Source organism: Coturnix japonica, chromosome 2 (genome assembly GCF_054131305.1).
Source record: "Coturnix japonica strain WE chromosome 2, WE-NBRP24, whole genome shotgun sequence".
Taxonomy (NCBI): Eukaryota; Metazoa; Chordata; class Aves; order Galliformes; family Phasianidae; genus Coturnix; species Coturnix japonica.
The window spans coordinates 28,934-51,845 of NC_140664.1; the positions used below are offsets into that span (position 1 = coordinate 28,934).

The 22,912-nt window shown below is 53.3% G+C and overlaps 1 protein-coding gene across 6 annotated transcripts in view; it reads right to left on the bottom strand.

Moving 5' to 3' along the window:
* The window catches only part of CPSF1 (cleavage and polyadenylation specific factor 1), a 147,247-nt gene that overhangs the window by 24,143 nt on the left and 100,192 nt on the right, over positions 1-22,912 (bottom strand). For 4 of the 6 annotated variants that reach the window (XM_085536825.1, XM_085536826.1, XM_085536827.1 and 1 more), the window contains 7 exons: positions 22,428-22,544; positions 17,459-17,549; positions 12,532-12,616; positions 10,043-10,184; positions 8,061-8,213; positions 4,878-4,960; positions 3,413-3,506 (listed from right to left, as the gene is read on the bottom strand). In XM_085536825.1, the coding sequence (XP_085392951.1) occupies positions 3,413-3,506; positions 4,878-4,960; positions 8,061-8,213; positions 10,043-10,184; positions 12,532-12,616; positions 17,459-17,549; positions 22,428-22,544 (765 nt within the window). Of the gene's footprint in view, positions 1-3,412; positions 3,507-4,877; positions 4,961-8,060; positions 8,214-9,167; positions 9,246-10,042; positions 10,185-12,531; positions 12,617-17,458; positions 17,550-22,427; positions 22,545-22,912 lie in introns of those variants that run through there. The other 2 variants (XM_085536828.1, XM_085536830.1) reach the window with 2 other exon arrangements.

The following is a 22,912-nucleotide window of genomic DNA, read 5'->3' on the forward strand; positions in this document are numbered from 1 at the left end:
ACCCCATAACCACACTGCCCCATAACCCCATAACCTATAACCACACTGCCCCATAACCACATAAACCATAACCACACAGCCCCATAACCCCATAACCTATAACCACACTGCCCCATAACCACATAAACCATAACCCCATAACCACACAGCCCCATAACCCCATAACCTATAACCACACTGCCCCATAACCACATAAACCCATAACCCCATAACCACACAGCCCCATAACCCCATAACCTATAACCACACTGCCCCATAACCCCATAACCTATAACCACACTGCCCCATAACCACATAAACCATAACCCCATAACCACACAGCCCCATAACCCCATAACCTATAACCACACTGCCCCATAACCACATACACCCATAACCCCATAACCACACAGCCCTATAACCCCATAACCACACAGCCCCATAACCCCATAGCCCCATAACCACACTGCCCCATAACCCCATAACCTATAACCACACTGCCCCATAACCCCATAACCACACAGCCCCATAACCCCATAACCTATAACCACACTGCCCCATAACCTCACAACCTATAACCACACAGCCCCATAACCCCATAACCTATAACCACACTGCCCCATAACCACATAAACCATAACCCCATAACCACACAGCCCCATAACCCCATAACCTATAACCACACTGCCCCATAACTACATAAACCATAACCCCATAACCACACAGCCCCATAACCCCATAACCTATAACCACACAGCCCCATAACCCCATAACCTATAACCACACTGCCCCATAACCACACTGCCCCATAACCACATAAACCATAACCCCATAACCACACTGCCCCATAACCACATAACCTATAACCACACTGCCCCATAACCACGTAAACCCATAACCCCATAACCACACTGCCCCATAACCCCATAACCACACAGCCCCATAACCCCATAACCTATAACCACAGAGTCCCATAACCACATAAACCATAACCCCATAACCACACAGCCCCATAACCCCATAACCTATAACCACACTGCCCCATAACCACATAAACCATAACCCCATAACCACACAGCCCCATAACCCCATAACCTATAACCACACTGCCCCATAACCACATAAACCCATAACCCCATAACCACACTGCCCCATAACCCCATAACCCCATAACCACACTGCCCCATAACCACATAAACCATAACCCCATAACCAAACAGCCCTATAACCCCATAACCACACAGCCCCATAACCCCATAGCCCCATAATCCCACACCCCATAACCACACAATCCCATAACCCCATAAGCACGCAGCCCCACATCACACTGCCCCATAACCCCATAACCACATAAACCCATAACCCCACAACCACTCTGCCCCATAACCACATAAACCTATGACCACACAGCCCCACAACCCCATAAACCCATAACCCCATGGACCCACTGGACCCATAAATACACCCCATAGACCCCATAGACAGACCCCATAGACCCCACAGATCCCATAGACAGACCCCACAGACCCCATAGACAGACCACATAGACCCCATAGACAGACCCCATAGACCCCATAGACCCCACAGACCCCATAGACACCACAGACCCCATAGACCCTACAGACCCCACAGACAGACCCCATAGATCCCATAGACCCCATAGACCCCATAGACACACCCCATAGACCCCATAGACAGACCCCATAGACCCCATAGACCCAACAGACAGACCCCATAGACCCCACAGATCCCATAGACAGACCCCATGGGACACACAGACCCCATTAACCCCATAGATAGACCCCATAGACAGACCCCACAGACACACCCCACAGACCCCATAGACCCTATAGACCCCACAGACCCCATAGACCCCACAGACCCCATAGACCCCATAGACCCATAGACCCCACAGACCCCATAGACAGACCCCATAGACCCCATAGACCCAACTGACAGACCCCACAGACCCCACAGACCCCATAGACCCCATAGACCCCATAGACCCCATAGACACATCCCATAGACCCCATAGACCCCATAGACCCCACAGACACACCCCACAGACCCCACAGACCCCATAGACACATCCCATAGACCCCATAGACCCCATAGACACACCCCACAGACCCCACAGACCCCATAGACACATCCCATAGACCCCATAGACCCCATAGACCCCACAGACCCCATAGACACATCCCATAGACCCCATAGACCCCATAGACCCCACAGACCCCACAGACCCCATTAACCCCACAGACCCCATAGACCCCATAGACCCCATAGACCCTATAGACCCCACAGACCCCATAGACCCCACAGACCCCATAGACCCCATAGACACATACCATAGACCCCATAGACCCCATAGACACATCCCATAGTCCCCATAGACCCCACAGACCCCATTAACCCCACAGACCCCATAGACCCCATAGACCCCATAGACACATCCCATAGACCCCATAGACCCTATAGACCCCACAGACCCCATAGACCCCATAGACCCCTTAGACCCCAAAGACCCCACAGACCCCATTAACCCCACAGACCCCATAGACCCCATATACACATCCCATAGACCCCATAGACCCCATAGACACATCCCATAGACCCCATAGACCCCATAGACCCTATAGACCCCATAGACCCCATAGACCCCATAGACCCCAAAGACCCCACAGACCCCATTAACCCCACAGACCCCATAGACCCTATAGACCCCATAGACCCCATAGACCCTATAGACCCCACAGACCCCATAGACACATCCCATAGACCCCATAGACCCCAAAGACCCCACAGACCCCACAGACCCCATTAACCCCACAGACCCCATAGACCCCATAGACACATCCCATAGACCCCACAGACTCCATAGACCCTATAGACCCTATAGACCCTATAGACCCCATAGACCCTATAGACCCCACAGACCCCATAGACACATCCCATAGACCCCATAGACCCCATAGACCCCACAGACCCCATTAACCCCACAGACCCCATAGACCCCATAGACACATCCCATTAACCCCATAGACCCCATAGACCCTATAGACCCCATAGACCCCATAGACACATCCCACAGACCCCACAGACCCCACAGACCCCACAGACCCCATAGACCCCACAGACACACCCCACAGACCCCACAGACCCCATAGACACATCCCATAGACCCCATAGACCCTATAGACCCCACAGACCCCATAGACACATCCCATAGACCCCATAGACCCCAAAGACCCCACAGACCCCACAGACCCCATAAACCCCACAGACCCCATAGACCCCATAGACCCCATAGACACATCCCATAGACCCCACAGACCCCATAGACCCTATAGCCCCTATAGACCCCATAGACCCCATAGACCCCACAGACCCCATAGCCCCTATAGCCCCTATAGCCCCCATAGCCCCGTACCCTGCTGACTAGGGACAGGGTCTTGCTGTCCTCCTGGTATCTGAGCAGGGAGATGCTCTTCATCACGTCGGCCGCCAGGATGAAGTTCTTCACACTGCGGGTAATGGGGATATAGGGTCAGTTATGGGGTTATAGGGTTAGTTATGGGGTTATAGGGTTAGTTATGGGGTTATGGGGTTATAGGGTTAGTTATGGGGTTATGGGGTTATAGGGTTAGTTATGGGGTTATGGGGTTAGTTATGGGGTTATGGGGTTATAGGGTTATAGGGTTAGTTATGGGGTTATGGGGTTATAGGGTTAGTTATGGGGTTATGGGGTTAGTTATGGGGTTATGGGGTTATAGGGTTATAGGGTTAGTTATGGGGTTATGGGGTTATAGGGTTAGTTATGGGGTTATGGGGTTATGGGGTTATAGGCTTAGTTATGGGGTTATGGGGTTATAGGGTTATAGGGTTAGTTATGGGGTTATGGGGTTATAGGGTTAGTTATGGGGTTATGGGGTTATAGGGTTAGTTATGGGGTTATGGGGTTATAGGGTTATAGGGTTAGTTATGGGGTTATGGGGTTATAGGGTTATAGGGTTAGTTATGGGGTTATGGGGTTATAGGGTTAGTTATGGGGTTATGGGGTTATGGGGTTATAGGCTTAGTTATGGGGTTATGGGGTTATAGGGTTAGTTATGGGGTTATGGGGTTATGGGGTTAGTTATGGGGTTATGGGGTTATAGGGTTAGTTATGGGGTTATGGGGTTATAGGGTTAGTTATGGGGTTATGGGGTTATAGGGTTAGTTATGGGGTTATGGGGTTATGGGGTTAGTTATGGGGTTATAGGGTTAGTTATGGGGTTATGGGGTTATGGGGTTATAGGGTTAGTTATGGGGTTATGGGGTTATAGGGTTAGTTATGGGGTTATGGGGTTATAGGGTTAGTTATGGGGTTATGGGGTTATAGGGTTATGGGGTTATGGGGTTATGGGGTTATAGGGTTAGTTATGGGGTTATGGGGTTACAGGGTTAGTTATGGGGTTATGGGGATATAGGGTTAGTTATGGGGTTATGGGGTTATGGGGTTAGTTATGGGGTTATGGGGTTATAAGGTTATAGGGTTATGGGGTTATGGGGTTATGGGGTTATAAGGTTATAGGGTTATGGGGTTATGGGGTTATGGGGCTATGGGGTTATAAGGTTATAGGGTTATGGGGTTATGGGTTATGGGGTTATGGGGCACAGTTATGGGGTTATGGGGTTATGGGGCACAACTTATGGGGCACATGTGGGGTTATGGGGCACATGTGGGGCTATAGGGAACAAGGAGGTTATGGGGCACAAATGGGGTTATGGGGCACTAAGGGGTCTATGAGGTTATGGGGCACATATGGGGTTATGGGGCAGCAATGTGGTTATGGGGCAGCAATGTGGTTATGGGGCGGATGTGGGGCTATGGGGCACTTATGGGGCAGCCCCACCTGATCATCTGGTGGATGTAGAGCTGGGTGTCGATGAAGGCCATCCCCGTCAGCTCGTTGTCCTTCAGGCTCCACAGGAAGATCTGAGACCCACAGAAACCCCATAGATTCACCCCATAGATTCACCCCATAGATTCACCCCATAGATTCACCCCATAGATCCACCCCATAGATCCACCCCATAGATCCACCCCATAGATATAACCCATAGATTCACCCCATAGATCCGCCCCATAGATCCACCCCATAGATATAACCCATATACACCCCATAGATCCACCCTATATACACCCCATAGATCCACCCCATAGATCCACCCTATATACACCCCATAGATCCACCCCATAGATCCACCCCATAGATCCACCACATAGATTCACCCCATAGATCCACCCCATAGATCCACCCCATAGATCCACCCCATACACACCCCATAGATCCACCCCATAGATATAACCCATAGATTCACCCCATAGATCCGCCCCATAGATCCACCCCATAGATATAACCCATAGATTCACCCCATAGATCCACCCTATATACACCCCATAGATCCACCCCATAAATCCACCCCATAGATCCACCCCATAGATTCACCCCATAGATCCACCCCATATACACCCCATAGATCCACCCCATAGATCCCACTGACCCTATAGAAACACCCCATAGACCCCATGGGACACATGGACCCCACTGACCCTATAGATAGACCCCATAGACCCCATGGGACACATGGACCCCACTGACCCCATAGATACACCCCATAGACCCCATAGATATAACCCATAGACCCCATAGATAAACCCCATAGACCCCATGGGATGCAGGGACCCCACTGACCCCATAAATATACCCCATAGGTACACCCTATAGACCGCATAGATTCACCCCATAGATCCACCCCATAGATCCAACCCCATAGATTCACCCCATATACACCCTATAGATTCACCCCATAGATCCACCCCATAGTTTCACCCCATAGATCCACCCCATAGATCCACCCCATAGATTCACCCCATACACACCCCATAGATCCACCCCATAGATCCACCCCATACACACCCCATAGGTCCACCCCATAGATCCGCCCTATATACACCCCATAGATCCACCCCATAGATCCACCCCATAGATCCACCCCATAGATTCACCCCATAGAACCACCCCATAGATACACCCCGTAGATTCACCCCATAGATCCACCCCATAGATTCACCCCATATACACCCCATAGATACACCCCATAGATTCACCCCATAGATCTGCCCCATATACACCCCATAGATCCACCCCATAGATTCCCCCATAGATCCACCCCATAGATCACCCCATAGATCCACCCCATAGATTCACCCCATAGATCCACCCCATACACGCCCCATAGATTCACCCCATAGATCCACCCCATAGATCACCCCACAGATCCACCCCATAGATCACCCCATAGATCCACCCCATAGATTCACCCCATATACACCCCATAGATACACCCCATAGATTCACCCCATAGATCTGCCCCATATACACCCCATAGATCCACCCCATAGATTCCCCCATAGATCCACCCCATAGATCACCCCACAGATCCACCCCATAGATCACCCCATAGATCCACCCCATAGATTCACCCCATAGATCCACCCCATAGATCCACCCCATAGATTCACCCCATAGATCCACCCCATAGATTCACCCCATAGATCCACCCCATAAATCCACCCCATATACACCCCATAGATTCATCCCATAGATTCCCCCATAGATCCACCCCATAGATTCCCCCCATAGATCCACCCCATAGATCCACCCCATAGATTCCCCCCATAGATCCACCCCATAGATTCACCCCATACACACCCCATAGATTCACCCCATAGATCCACCCCATAGATCCACCCCATACACGCCCCATAGATTCACCCCATAGATCCACCCCATAGATTCACCCCGTAGATCCACCCCATAGATCCACCCCATAGATCCACCCCATACACACCCCATAGATCCACCCCATAGATCCACCCCATACACACCCCATAGATCCACCCCATAGATCCACCCCATAGATCCACCCCATAGATCCACCCCATACACGCCCCATAGATTCATCCCATAGATTCACCCCATATACACTCCATAGATACACCTCATAGATGCACCCCATGGACCCCATAGATACACCCTATAGTCCCCATGGGACACATGGACCCCATAGACCCCATAGATCCACCCCATAGACCCCATGGGGCACATAGACCCCAATCTCCCCCCCACCCCCCCCAACTCATCCCCCCTCACCCCATATCTCCCCCCACCCCCTATATCCCTCCCCACTCCCATCTCCCACCCATATCCCCCCATCTACCCCCCTACCCCTATATATCCCCATATCCCCCCCACCCCCATATTCCCCCATATCCCCCCATATCCCCCTATATCCCCCTATATCCCCCCATATCCCCTCCATATCCCCCCATATCCCCCTATATCCCCCCATATCTCCTCCATATCCCCCCATATCCCACCCATATCCCCCTATATCCCCCCATATCCCCCTATATCCCCCTATATCCCCTCCATATTCCCCCATATCCTCCCCATATCCCCCCATATCCCCCCCATCCCCCAATATCCCCCCGTATCCCCCTATATCCCCCCATATCCCCCTATATCCCCCCATATCCACCTATATCCCCCCATATCCCCCCGTATCCCCCTATATCCCCCCATATCTCCTCCATATCCCCCCATATCCCACCCATATCCCCCCATCTCCCCCCATCTCCCCCTATATCCCCCTATATCCCCTCCATATTCCCCCATATCCTCCCCATATCCCCCCATATCCCCCCCATCCCCCAATATCCCCCCGTATCCCCCTATATCCCCCTATATCCCCTCCATATCCTCCTATATCCCCCCATATCCCCCTACCTCCCCCTATATCCCCCCATATCCCCCCGTATCCCCCTATATCCCCCCATATCTCCTCCATATCCCCCAATATCCCCTCCATATCCCCCCATATCCCACCCATATCCCCCCATCTCCCCCCATATCCCTCTATATCCCCCTATATCCCCTCCATATTCCCCCATATCCTCCCCATATCCCCCCATATCCCCCCCATCCCCCAATATCCCCCCATATCCCCCCATATCCCCCCATATCTCCCACCTTCTGCCCTATAGCGGACACCAGGTACCCGTTGCAGTGGCACAGGGCTGTGACCGGCCCCTTCTGCTCCTTCTCATAAAGAACCTTGAACTTGTTCTTGGTCAGCGGCTGCCCCGGCTCCGGGACCACCTCGATCACGTCCATGATCAGGATCTGGGGGGGATCAATGGGGTCAATGGGGGTCAATGGGGATCAATGGGATCCAATGGGGGTCAATGGGGTCAGTGGGGGTCAACGGGGATCAATGGGATCCAATGGGGGTCAATGGGGATCAATGGGGGTCAATGGGGATCAATGGGATCCAATGGGGATCAATGGGGTGAGGACCACCTCGATCACGTCCATGATCAGGATCTGGGGGGGAGCAATGGGGTCAATGGGGTCAATGGGATGCAATGGGGGTCAATGGGGGTCAATGGGGATCAATGGGATCCAATGAGGATCAATGGGGATCAATGGGGGGCAATGGGGGGCAATGGGGGTCAATGGGATCCAATGGGGGTCAATGGGATCCAGTGCGGATCAATGGGGATTAATGGGTGTCAATGCGGGTCAGTGGCGGTCAGTGGGGATCAATGGGATCCAATGGGGGTCAATGGGGGTCAATGGGGTGAGGACCACCTCGATCACGTCCATGATCAGGATCTGGGAGGGATCAATGGGGTCAATGGGGATCAATGGGATCCAGTGCGGGTCAATGGGGATCAATGGGGGTCAATGGGATGCAATGGGATCCAATGGGGATCAATGTGGGTTAATTGGGGTCAATGGGGGTCAATGGGGTGAGGACCGCCTAGATCACGTCGATGATCAGGATCTGGGGGGGATCAATGGGGATCAATGGGGGTCAATGGGATGCAATGGGGGTCAATGGGGATCAGTGGGGGTCAATAGGGTCAATGGGATCCAATGGGGGTCAATGGGGATCAATGGGGTCAATGGGATCCAATGGGGGATCAATGGGATCAATGGGGTCAATGGGATGCAATGGGGGTCAATGGGGATCAGTGGGGGTCAATAGGGTCAATGGGATGCAATGGGGGTCAATGGGGATCAATGGGGTCAATGGGATCCAATGGGGGGTCAATGGGGATCAATGGGGTCAATGGGATCCAATGATGGTCAATGGGGATCAATGGGGGTCAGTGGGGTGAGGACCACCTCGATCACGTCCATGATCAGGATCTGGGGGGGAGCAATGGGGTAAATGGGATCGAATGGGGGTCAATGGGGATCAATAGGGATCAGGGTGGGTTAATTGGGGTCAATGGGGATCATTGGGGTAAATGGAGATCAATGGGGTCAATGGGGATCAATGGAGATCACTTGGGGTAAATAAGGGTCAATAGGGTCAATGGGGATCAATGGGGGTCAATGGGCATATAGTGGACAATGGACAGCCCCATACAGTCCCATACAGCCCCATACAGCCCCATACAATCCCCATACAGCCTCATACAGCCCCATACAGCCCCATACAGCCCCATACAGCCTCATACAGCCCCATACAGCCCCATACAGCCCCATACAGCCTCATACAGCCCCATACAGCCCCATACAGCCCCATACAGCCCCATACAGCCCCATACAGTCCCATACAGCCCCATACAGCCCCATACAGCCCCATACAGTCCCATACAGCCCCATACAGCCCCATACAGCCCCATACAGCCCCATACAGTCCCATACAGCCCCATACAGTCCCATACAGCCCCATACAGCCCCATACAGTCCCATACAGCCCCATACAATCCCCATACAGCCCCATACAGTCCCATACAGCCCCATACAGCCCCATATTGCCCCATAGCTCACCCTGCCCCTACACGTGACCTCCTCCCCCTGCATCAGGCAGGTCCCGACAGCCACGTATCCAGTCCCCATAAAGCCCCATATAGTCCCCATACAGTCCCATACAGCCCCATACAGCCCCATACAGCCCCATACAGCCCCATACAGCCCCATAGAGCCCCATAGCTCACCCTGCCCCTACACGTGACCTCCTCCCCCTGCATCAGGCAGGTCCCGACAGCCACGTATCCCTTTAAGCCGCTCACGGTCTCTTCGCTCTTCAAGGACACGGTTTTCATGCAGGTCACGTGCTCCCACTCCTCCAGGTCGATCCTATAGCGACCCATAAGTAACATGGACCCATAAGTAACATGGACCCATAAGTAACATGGACCCATAACCAACATGGACCCATAACCCACAGCCCCATAACCAACATGGACCCATAACCCACAGCCCCATAACCAACATGGACCCATAACCCACATGGACCCATAACCCACATGGACCCACAGCCCCATAACCCCATAACACTATAAACCTACAGCCCCATAACCTGACAGCCCTACAGCCCATAACCCCATAACCCACAGCCCCATAACCCACAGCCCCGTAACCCCATAACCCACAGCCCCATAACCCCATAACCCACAGCCCCATAACCCCATAACCCACAGCCCCATAACCCCATAACCCACAGCCCCATAACCCCATAACCCACAGCCCCATAACCCACAGCCCCATAACCCCATAACCCCATAACCCACAGCCCCATAACCCCATAACCCACAGCCCCATAACCCCATAACCCACAGCCCCACGTCCTCATGTCCCCCCAGTGTCCCCATTCCCCCATGTCCCCTTGTCCCCCCACATCCCCCTATGTCCCCACACCCCCCAATATCCCCCCATGTCCCCCCCATATCCCCCCCATCCCTCCATGTCCCCCCATATCCCCCACGTCCCCATATCCCCCACAACCCCCATATCCCCCCCTTGTCCCCATATCACCCCACATCCCCCTATGTCCCCCAGTGTCCCCACATACCCCCATGTCCCCTAATGTCCCCCCACGTCCCCCTGTCCCCCCATATCCCCCCCATGTCCCCACTTCCCCCCACAACCCCATATCCCCCCATATCCCCCTATATCCCCCCATGTCTCCCCATATCCCCCCACAGTCCCCATGTCCCCCTGTCCCCCCATATCCTCCCACATCCCCCAAGTCCCCCCATGTCCCCCCATGCCCCCATATCCCCCCATATCCCCCTGTCCCCATATATCCCCCCACATCCCCCTATTCCCTCCCACCCCCCCCACGTCCCCACATCCACCCATGTCCCCCAATGTCCCCCCATGTCCCCATCTCTCCCCATGTCCCCACATCCCCCCTTGTCCCCACATCCCCCCACATCCCCATAACCCCCCATGTACTCCCACATCCCCCCATATCCCCCTGTTCCCCCATATCCCCCCATGTCCCCATATCCTCCCACAATCCCCATGTCCCCCTGTCCCCAAAATCCCCCCATGTCCCCCCATGTCCCCCCACATCCCCCCATGTCCCCCTGTCCCCCCATATCCCCCCCATCCCTCCATGTCCACCCATGTCCCCATATCCCCCTATGTCCCCCCATGTCCCCTCACGTCCCCATATCCCCCCCTGCCCACCCATACCCCCCCATGTCCCCCCATATCCCCCCCATCCCCCATATCCCCCCATATCCCCCCATATCCCCCATATCCCCCATATCCCCCATATCCCCCCATATCCCCCATATCCCCCCATATCCCCCCATATCCCCCATATCCCCCCCATCCCCCCATATCCCCCATATCCCCCCATATCCCCCATATCCCCCCATATCCCCCATATCCCCCATATGCCCTATATCCCCCCATATCCCCCATATCCCCCATATCCCCCCATATCCCCCATATCCCCCATATCCCCCCATATCCCCCATATCCCCCATATCCCCCCATATCCCCCATATCCCCCCATATCCCCCATATCCCCCATATCCCCCATATCCCCCCATATCCCCCATATCCCCCATATCCCCCATATCCCCCATATCCCCCATATCCCCCCATATCCCCCCCATCCCCCCATATCCCCCATATCCCCCCATATCCCCCATATCCCCCCATATCCCCCATATCCCCCATATCCCCCCATATCCCCCATATCCCCCATATCCCCCCATATCCCCCATATCCCCCATATCCCCCATATCCCCCCATATCCCCCCCATCCCCCCATATCCCCCATATCCCCCCATATCCCCCATATCCCCCCATATCCCCCATATCCCCCATATGCCCTATATCCCCCCATATCCCCCATATCCCCCATATCCCCCCATATCCCCCATATCCCCCATATCCCCCCATATCCCCCCATATCCCCCATATCCCCCATATCCCCCATATCCCCCCATATCCCCCCATATCCCCCATATCCCCCATATCCCCCATATCCCCCATATCCCCCCATATCCCCCATATCCCCCATATCCCCCCATATCCCCCATATCCCCCCATATCCCCCATATCCCCCATATCCCCCATATCCCCCCATATCCCCCCATATCCCCCATATCCCCCATATCCCCCATATCCCCCATATCCCCCATATCCCCCATATCCCCCATATCCCCCCATATCCCCCACTGACCGTGTGTTGGGAATGGCCTCCCAGCTGACGGGGGAGATGAGCTGGATGGAAAACGCCTCCTGCTGGGGGTGCACGTAGCGCTCGTCTATAGGGACAATATAGGGACATTATGGGATATGGCGGGATATGGGGGATATGGGGGATATGGGGACATTGGGGGATATGGGGACATTGGGGGATATGGGGACATTGGGGGATATGGGGACATTGGGGATATGGGGACATTGAGGGATATGGGGACATTGGGGGATATGGGGGATATGGGGGATATGGGGACATTGGGGGATATGGGGACATTGGGGGATATGGGGGATATGGGGGATATGGGGACATTGGGGGATATGGGGACATTGGGGGGATATGGGGACATTGGGGGATATGGGGGGATATGGGGACATTGGGGGATATGGGGGATATGGGGACATTGGGGATATGGGGACATTGAGGGATATGGGGACATTGAGGGATATGGGGGGATATGGGGGATATGGGGACATTGGGGGATATGGGGACATTGGGGGATATGGGGGATATGGGGACATTGGGGGATATGGGGACATTGGGGATATGGGGGGATATGGGGACATTGAGGGATATGGGGGGATATGGGGGATATGGGGACAATGGGGGATATGGGGACAATGGGGGATATGGGGACATTGGGGGATATGGGGACATTGGGGGATATGGGGACATTGAGGGATATGGGGGGATATGGGGGATATGGGGACAATGGGGGATATGGGGACATTGGGGGATATGGGGACATTGGGGGATATGGGGACATTGGGGATATGGGGACATTGAGGGATATGGGGACATTGGGGGATATGGGGACATTGGGGATATGGGGACATTGAGGGATATGGGGACATTGGGGGATATGGGGACATTGGGGATATGGGGACATTGAGGGATATGGGGACATTGGGGGATATGGGGACATTGGGGATATGGGGGGATATGGGGACATTGAGGGATATGGGGACATTGGGGATATGGGGACATTGGGGACATGGGGACATTGGGGGATATGGGGACATTGGGGATATGGGGACATTGGGGATATGGGGACATTGGGGACATGGGGACATTGGGGGATATGGGGACATTGGGGATATGGGGGATATGGGGACATTGGGGATATGGGGACATTGGGGATATGGGGACATTGAGGGATATGGGGACACTGGGGGATATGGGGACATTGAGGGATATGGGGGATATGGGGACATTGGGGGATATGGGGACATTGGGGGATATGGGGGGATATGGGGACATTGGGGATATGGGGGGATATGGGGACATTGAGGGATATGGGGGGATATGGGGGATATGGGGACATTGGGGATATGGGGACATTGAGGGATATGGGGACATTGGGGGATATGGGGGGATATGGGGGATATGGGGACATTGGGGGATATGGGGACATTGGGGATATGGGGACATTGGGGATATGGGGACATTGAGGGATATGGGGACATTGAGGGATATGGGGGATATGGGGACATTGGGGGATATGGGGGGATATGGGGGATATGGGGACATTGGGGATATGGGGACATTGGGGATATGGGGACATTGAGGGATATGGGGGGATATGGGGGATATGGGGACATTGAGGGATATGGGGACATTGAGGGATATGGGGGATATGGGGGATATGGGGGATATGGGGACATTGAGGGATATGGGGACATTGAGGGATATGGGGGATATGGGGGATATGGGGACATTGGGGGATATGGGGGATATGGGGGATATGGGGACATTGGGGATATGGGGACATTGGGGATATGGGGACATTGGGGGACATGGGGACACTGAGGGATATGGGGGGATATGGGGGATATGGGGACATTGGGGGATATGGGGACATTGGGGATATGGGGACATTGGGGATATGGGGACATTGAGGGATATGGGGGGATATGGGGGATATGGGGACATTGGGGATATTGGGACATTGGGGGATATGGGGGATATGGGGGATATGGGGACATTGGGGATATGGGGGATATGGGGGATATGGGGGATATGGGGACATTGGGGATATGGGGGATATGGGGGATATGGGGACATTGGGGATATGGGGGATATGGGGGATATGGGGACATTGGGGATATGGGGGATATGGGGGATATGGGGGATATGGGGACATTGGGGATATGGGGGATATGGGGGATATGGGGACATTGGGGATATGGGGACATTGGGGGATATGGGGGATATGGGGGATATGGGGACATTGAGGGACATGTGGGGACAGACAAGGGGACACTATGGGGCCATTAGGGTCCATTAGGGTGCACTGGGGTCCATTAGGGTCCATTAGGGTGCACTGGGGTCCATTAGGGTCCATTAGGGTGCATTAGGGTCCATTAGGGTTTAATAGGGTGCATTAGGGTTTAATATCTTGCATTAGGGTCCATTAAAGTCTATTAGGGTCCATTAGGGGCCATTAGGGTCCATATGGGGTCCATATGGGGTCTATATGGGGTCCATTAGGGTCCATTAGGATCCATTAGGGTTTAATAGGGTGCACTGGGGTCCATTAGGGTGCATTGGGGTTTATTAGGGTCCATTAGGGTGCATTAGGGTTTATTAGCATCCATTAGGATCTATTAGGATCCATTAGGGTCCATTAGGGGCCATTAGGGTCTATTAGGGCCCATTAGGGTCCATTAGGGTTCATTAGGGTCTATGAGGACCCATTAGGATGCATTAGGGTTTAATAGGGTCCATTAGGGTGCACTGGGGTCCATATGGGATCCATTAGGATTTCATAGGGTCCATATAGGGTCCATATGGGGTCCATTAGGTCCCATACGGGGTCCATTAGGGTTTCATAGGGTCCATTAGGGTTTCATAGGGTCCATATGGAGTCCATTAGGGTTTCATAGGGTCCATTAGAGTTTAATAGGGTCCATATGGGGTCCATATGGGGTCCATTAGGGTTTAATAGGGTCCATATGGGGTCCATTAGGGTTTCATAGGGTCCATATGGGGTCCATTAGGGTTTCATAGGGTCCATTAGAGTTTAATAGGGTCCATATGGGGTCCATTATGGTTTAATAGGGTCCATACGGGGTCCATTAGGGTTTCATAGGGTCCATAAGGGTTTCATAGGGTCCATATGGGGTCCATTAGGGTTTAATAGGGTCCATACGGGGTCCATTAGGGTTTCATAGGGTCCATTAGGGTTTCATAGGGTCCATATGGGGTCCATTAGGGTTTAATAGGGTCCATACGGGGTCCATTAGGGTTTCATAGGGTCCATTAGGGTTTCATAGGGTCCATATGGGGTCCATTAGGGTTTAATAGGGTCCATACGGGGTCCATTAGGGTTTCATAGGGTCCATTAGGGTTTCATAGGGTCCATATGGGGTCCATTAGGGTTTAATAGGGTCCATTAGGGTTTCATAGGGTCCATATGGGGTCCATTAGGGTTTAATGGGGTCCATTAGGGTTTCATAGGGTCCATATGGAGTCCATTAGGGTTTCATAGGGTCCATTAGAGTTTAATAGGTTCCATATGGGGTCCATATGGGGTCCATTAGGGTTTAATAGGGTCCATATGGGGTCCATTAGGGTTTCATAGGGTCCATATGGGGTCCATTAGGGTTTAATAGGGTCCATATGGGGTCCATTAGGGTTTCATAGGGTCCATTAGAGTTTAATAGGGTCCATATGGGGTCCATTAGGGTTTCATAGGGTCCATTAGAGTTTAATAGGGTCCATATGGGGTCCATTAGGGTTTCATAGGGTCCATACGGGGTCCATTAGGGTTTCATAGGGTCCATTAGGGTTTCATAGGGTCCATATGGGGTCCATTAGGGTTTAATAGGGTCCATACGGGGTCCATTAGGGTTTCATAGGGTCCATTAGGGTTTCATAGGGTCCATATGGGGTCCATTAGGGTTTAATAGGGTCCATACGGGGTCCATTAGGGTTTCATAGGGTCCATTAGGGTTTCATAGGGTCCATATGGGGTCCATTAGGGTTTAATAGGGTCCATACGGGGTCCATTAGGGTTTCATAGGGTCCATTAGGGTTTCATAGGGTCCATATGGGGTCCATTAGGGTTTAATAGGGTCCATATGGGGTCCATTAGGGTTTAATAGGGTCCATATGGGGTCCATTAGGGTTTCATAGGGTCCATTAGGGTTTCATAGGGTCCATATGGGGTCCATTAGGGTTTCATAGGGTCCATATGGGGTCCATTAGGGTTTAATGGGGTCCATTAGGGTTTCATAGGGTCCATATGGGGTCCATTAGGGTTTCATAGGGTCCATTAGAGTTTAATAGGTTCCATATGGGGTCCATATGGGGTCCATTAGGGTTTAATAGGGTCCATATGGGGTCCATTAGGGTTTCATAGGGTCCATATGGGGTCCATTAGGGTTTAATAGGGTCCATATGGGGTCCATTAGGGTTTCATAGGGTCCATTAGAGTTTAATAGGGTCCATATGGGGTCCATTAGGGTTTCATAGGGTCCATTAGAGTTTAATAGGGTCCATATGGGGTCCATTAGGGTTTCATAGGGTCCATTAGAGTTTAATAGGGTCCATATGGGGTCCATTAGGGTTTCATAGGGTCCATACGGGGTCCATTAGGGTTTCATAGGGTCCATTAGGGTTTAATAGAATCCATATGGGGTCCATTAGGGTTTCATAGGGTCCATATGGGGTCCATTAGGGTTTCATAGGGTCCATTAGGGTTTCATAGGGTCCATATGGGGTCCATTAGGGTTTCATAGGGTCCATTAGAGTTTCATAGGGTCCATATGGGGTCCATTAGGGTTTCATAGGGTCCATTAGAGTTTCATAGGGTCCATATGGGGTCCATATGGGGTCCATTAGGGTTTCATATGTTCCATTAGGGTTTAATGGGGTCCCTATGGGGTATCCTATACTCACTGACCCCTGTCGATGCTCTCGAACTCCTTCTCCTCCCCCGTCATCCGTGGGATCCGTGTGCACGCGTTGCTCACACTCGTGGCCACCGCGTAAACCTGGGGGACACGTCACCCCATTGATCCTAATGCCCCATTGACCCCATTGACACCAATGTCCCATTGACCCCAATGTCCCATTGACACCATTGACCCCATTGACCCCAATGTCCCATTGACCCCATTGACCACAATGCCCCATTGACCCCATTGACCCCAATGTCCCATTGACCCCATTGACCCCAATGTCCCATTGACCCCATTGACCACAATGCCCCATTGACCCCATTGACCCCAATGTCCCATTGACCCCATTGACACCAATGTCCCATTGACCCCAATGTCCCATTGACCCATTGGCACCAATGCCCCATTGACCCCAATGTCCCATTGACCCCATTGACCCCATTGACACCAATGTCCCATTGACCCATTGGCACCAATGCCCCATTGACCCCAATGTCCCATTGACCCCATTGACCCCATTGACACCAATGCCCCATTGACCCCATTGACCCCAATGCCCCATTGACCCCATTGACCACAATGCCCCATTGACCCCAATGTCCCATTGACCCCATTGACCCCATTGACACCAATGTCCCATTGACCATAATGCCCCACTGACCCCATTGACTTCAATGCCCCATTGACCCCAATGTCCCATTGACCCCAATGTCCCATTGACCCCACTGACACCAATGTCCCATTGATCCCACTGACACCAAAGCCCCATTGACCTTAATGACCCATTGACCCCATTGACACTGAACCCAATACCCCATTGACCCCATTGACACCAATGTCCCACTGACCCCATTGACTTCAATGCCCCATGGACCCCATTGAATTCAATGTCCCATTGACCCCAATGTCCCATTGACCCCATTGACACCAATGCCCCATTGACCCATTGGCACCAATGCCCCATTGACCCCAATGTCCCATTGACCCCATTGACCCCAATGTCCCATTGACCCTATTGACCCCAATGCCCCATTGACCCCATTGACCACAATGCCCCATTGACCCCAATGTCCCATTGACCCCATTGACCCCAATGTCCCATTGACCCCATTGACACCAATGCCCCATTGACCCTATTGACACCAATGCCCCATTGACCCCAATGTCCCATTGACCCCATTGACCCCAATGCCCCATTGACCCCATTGACCCCAATGCCCCATTGACCCTATTGACACCAATGTACCACTAACCCCATTGACACCAATGTCCCATTGACCCCATTGACTTCAATGTCCCATTGACCCTATTGAGACCCCATTGTCCCCATTGATCCTAATGCCCTATTGACCCCATTGAATTCAATGTCCCATTGACCCTATTGACACCAATGTACCACTAACCCCATTGACCCCAATGTCCCATTGACCCCATTGACCCTAATGCCCCATTGACCCCATTGACACCAATGTCCCATTCACCCCATTGACCACAATGCCCCATTGACCCTATTGACCCCAATGTCCCATTGACCCTATTGACCCCAATGTCCCATTGACCCCATTGACCCCAATGTCCCATTGACCCCATTGACCCCAATGCCCCATTGACCCCAATGTCCCATTGACCCCAATGTCCCATTGACCCCATTGACCCCAATGTCCCATTGACCCTATTGAGACCCCATTTTCCCCATTGATCCTAATGCCCCATTGACCCCAATGTCCCATTGACCCCATTGACCCCAATGTCCCATTGACCCCATTGACCCCATTGACCCCAATGTCCCATTGACCCCATTGACCCCATTGACACCAATGTCCCATTGACCCATTGGCACCAATGCCCCATTGACCCCAATGTCCCATTGACCCCATTGACCCCAATGTCCCATTGACCCTATTGAGACCCCATTGTCCCCATTGATCCTAATGCCCCATTGACCCCAATGTCCCATTGACCCCATTGACCCCATTGACCCCAATGTCCCATTGACCCCATTGACCCCATTGACACCAATGTCCCATTGACCATAATGCCCCACTGACCCCATTGACTTCAATGCCCCATTGACCCCACTGACACCACTGACACCAAAACCCCATTGACCTTAATGCTCCATTGCCCCATTGACCCCAATGCCCCATTGACCCCATTGACACCAATGTCCCATTGACCCATTGGCACCAATGTCCCATTGACCCCAATGTCCCATTGACCCCATTGACCCCAATGCCCCATTGACCCCAATGTCCCATTGACCCCATTGACCCCAATGCCCCATTGACCCTATTGACACCAATGTACCACTAACCCCATTGACACCAATGTCCCATTGACCCCAATGCCCCATTGACCCCATTGACCCCATTGACCCCATTGACTCCAATGTCCCATTGACCCCATTGACTTCAATGTCCCATTGACCCTATTGAGACCCCATTGTCCCCATTGATCCTAATGCCCCATTGACTTCAATGTCCCATTGACCCTATTGACCACAATGCCCCACTGACACCAATGTCCCATTGACCCCACTGACACCAAAGCCCCATTGACCTTAATGACCCATTGACCCCATTGACACTGAACCCAATGTCCCACTGACCCCATTGACTTCAGTGCCCCATTGACCCCATTGAATTCAATGTCCCATTGACCCCAATGTCCCATTGACCCCATTGACACCAATGCCCCATTGACCCCATTGACCCCAATGTCCCATTGACCCATTGACCCCAATGCCCCATTGACCCCATTGACCCCAATGTCCCATTGACCCCATTGACACCAATGCCCCATTGACCCCAATGTCCCATTGACCCCATTGACCCCATTGACACCAATGCCCCATTGACCCCATTGACCCCATTGACACCAATGCCCCATTGACCATAATGCCCCACTGACCCCATTGACTTCAATGCCCCATTGACCCCACTGACACCAAAACCCCATTGACCTTAATGCTCCATTGCCCCATTGACCCCAATGCCCCATTGACCCCAATGTCCCATTGACCCCATTGACCCCATTGACACCAATGTCCCATTGACCCCATTGACCCCATTGACACCAATGCCCTATTGACCCCAATGCCCCACTGATCCCATTGACCCCTATGTCCCATTTATCCCATTGACCTCAATGCCCCACTGATCCCATTGACCCCTATGTCCCATTTATCCCATTGACCTCAATGCCCCACTGAACCCAATACCCCATTGACCCCATTGACCCCACTGACCCAATACCCCATTGACCCCACTGACCCAATGCTCCATTGACCCTATTGACCCAATGCCCCATTGACCCCACTGACACCAGTGGACCCCATTCCTCCTGCTGACCCCAATGTCCCCACTGACCCCACTGCCCCACTGATCCCAATGTCCCCACTGATCCCAATGTCCCCACTGCCCCACTGACCCCAATGTCTCCACTGACCCCAATGTCCCCACTGCCCCACTGACCCCAATGACCCCACTGACCCCAATGTCCCCACTGCCCCACTGACCCCCATGACCCCACTGATCCCAATGTTCCCACTGCTCCACTGACCCCAATGACCCCAATGACCCCAATGTCCCCACTGCCCCACTGACCCCAATGTCTCCACTGACCCCAATGTTCCCACTGCCCCACTGACCCCAATGTCCCCACTGACCCCAATGTCCCCACTGCCCCACTGACCCCAATGTCCCCACTGATCCCAATGTTCCCACTGCCCCACTGATCCCAATGTCCCCACTGACCACAATGTCCCCACTGACCCCAATGACCCCACTGACCCCAATGTCCCCACTGACCCTAATGTCCCCACTGCCCCACTGACCCCACTGCCCCACTGACCCCAATGTCCCCACTGATCCCAATGTCCCCACTGACCCCAATGTCCCCACTGATCCCAATGTCCCCACTGACCCCAATGACCCCACTGCCCCACTGACCCCAATGTCCCCACTGCCCCACTGACCCCAATGACCCCACTGACCCCAATGTCCCCACTGACCCCAATGACCCCACTGCCCCACTGATCCCAATGTCCCCACTGCCCCACTGACCCTAATGTCCCCACTGCCCCACTGACCCCAATGTCCCCACTGCCCCACTGACCCCAATGTTCCCACTGCCCCACTGACCCCAATGTCCCCACTGATCCCAATGTTCCCACTGCCCCACTGACCCCAATGTCCCCTCTGATCCCAATGTCCCTACTGCCCCACTGACCCCAATGACCCCACTGCCCCACTGACCCCAATGTCCCCATTCCCCCATTCACCCCTTATGTCCCTATTGCCCTATTGACCCCCATTCCCTCCCTACCCCCCCTGTCCCTACACCCCCCCAATGTCTCCCCTATTCCCACTCCCCCCAATGTCCCCCCCTTCCCCCCACTGACCCCCCGCCCCCCATTGCCCCTAATGTCCCCCTACCCCTCCCACCCCCCTTGTCCCCCCCACTGCCCTATTGACCCTCACCGCCCCTACTCCCCCCATTGACCCCAATGCCCCCCCATCCCCACTCCCCCCATTGACCCCAATTCCCCCATTCCCCCATTCACCCCCTATGTCCCTATTGCCCTATTGACCCCCACTGTCCCTACTCCCCCCAATGTCCCCCCATTCCCCCACTGATCCCACTGTCCCCCCTACTCCCCCCATCCCCACTCCCTCTAGTCCCCCCTACCCCACCGTCCCTACTTCCCCCATTGCCCCCAATGTCCCCATTCACCCCCTATGTCCATATTACCCTATTGATCCCCCTGCCCCCACTCCCCCCAATGCCCCCCCTACACCCATCCCCACTCCCCCCCTTGCCCCCAATGTCCCCATTCCCCCCATTCCCCCTATTGCCCCCAATGTCCCCATTCCCCCATTCACCCCCTACGACCCTATTGCCCCATAGACCCCCATTGCCCCCCATACCCCCCAGGACCCACCCCAGCCCCCCATATCCCCCCATACCCACCTTGGACTCGACGTGATACGCGACGTAGTGAGCGGTGCAACGCAATGGGATCTTACGGACGGGCCAGGGGGCGTCATAGGAGAGAGCAGCGGGAAGGACACTGATCCGGAGCTCACCCTATAGGACCCAATTAACACCAGTGTTAATTAATGGGAAACTAATTAACCAGAACCCTAATTAACCAGAACCCTAGTTAGCCAGAACCCTAATTGACTAGATCCCTAATTAACAAGAACTCTAATTAACCTGAACAATAGGAAAGAGCAGCGGGAAGGTCGCTGACACAGAGCTCACCCTATAGAACCCAATTAACACCAATGTTAATTAATGGGAAACTAATTAACCACAGGAGAGAGCAGCGGGAAGGACACTGATCCGGAGCTCACCCTATAGAACCCAATTAACACCAGTGTTAATGGAAACCTAATTAACCAGAGGAGAGAGCAGCGGGAAGGACGCTGATCCGGAGCTCACCCTATAGAACC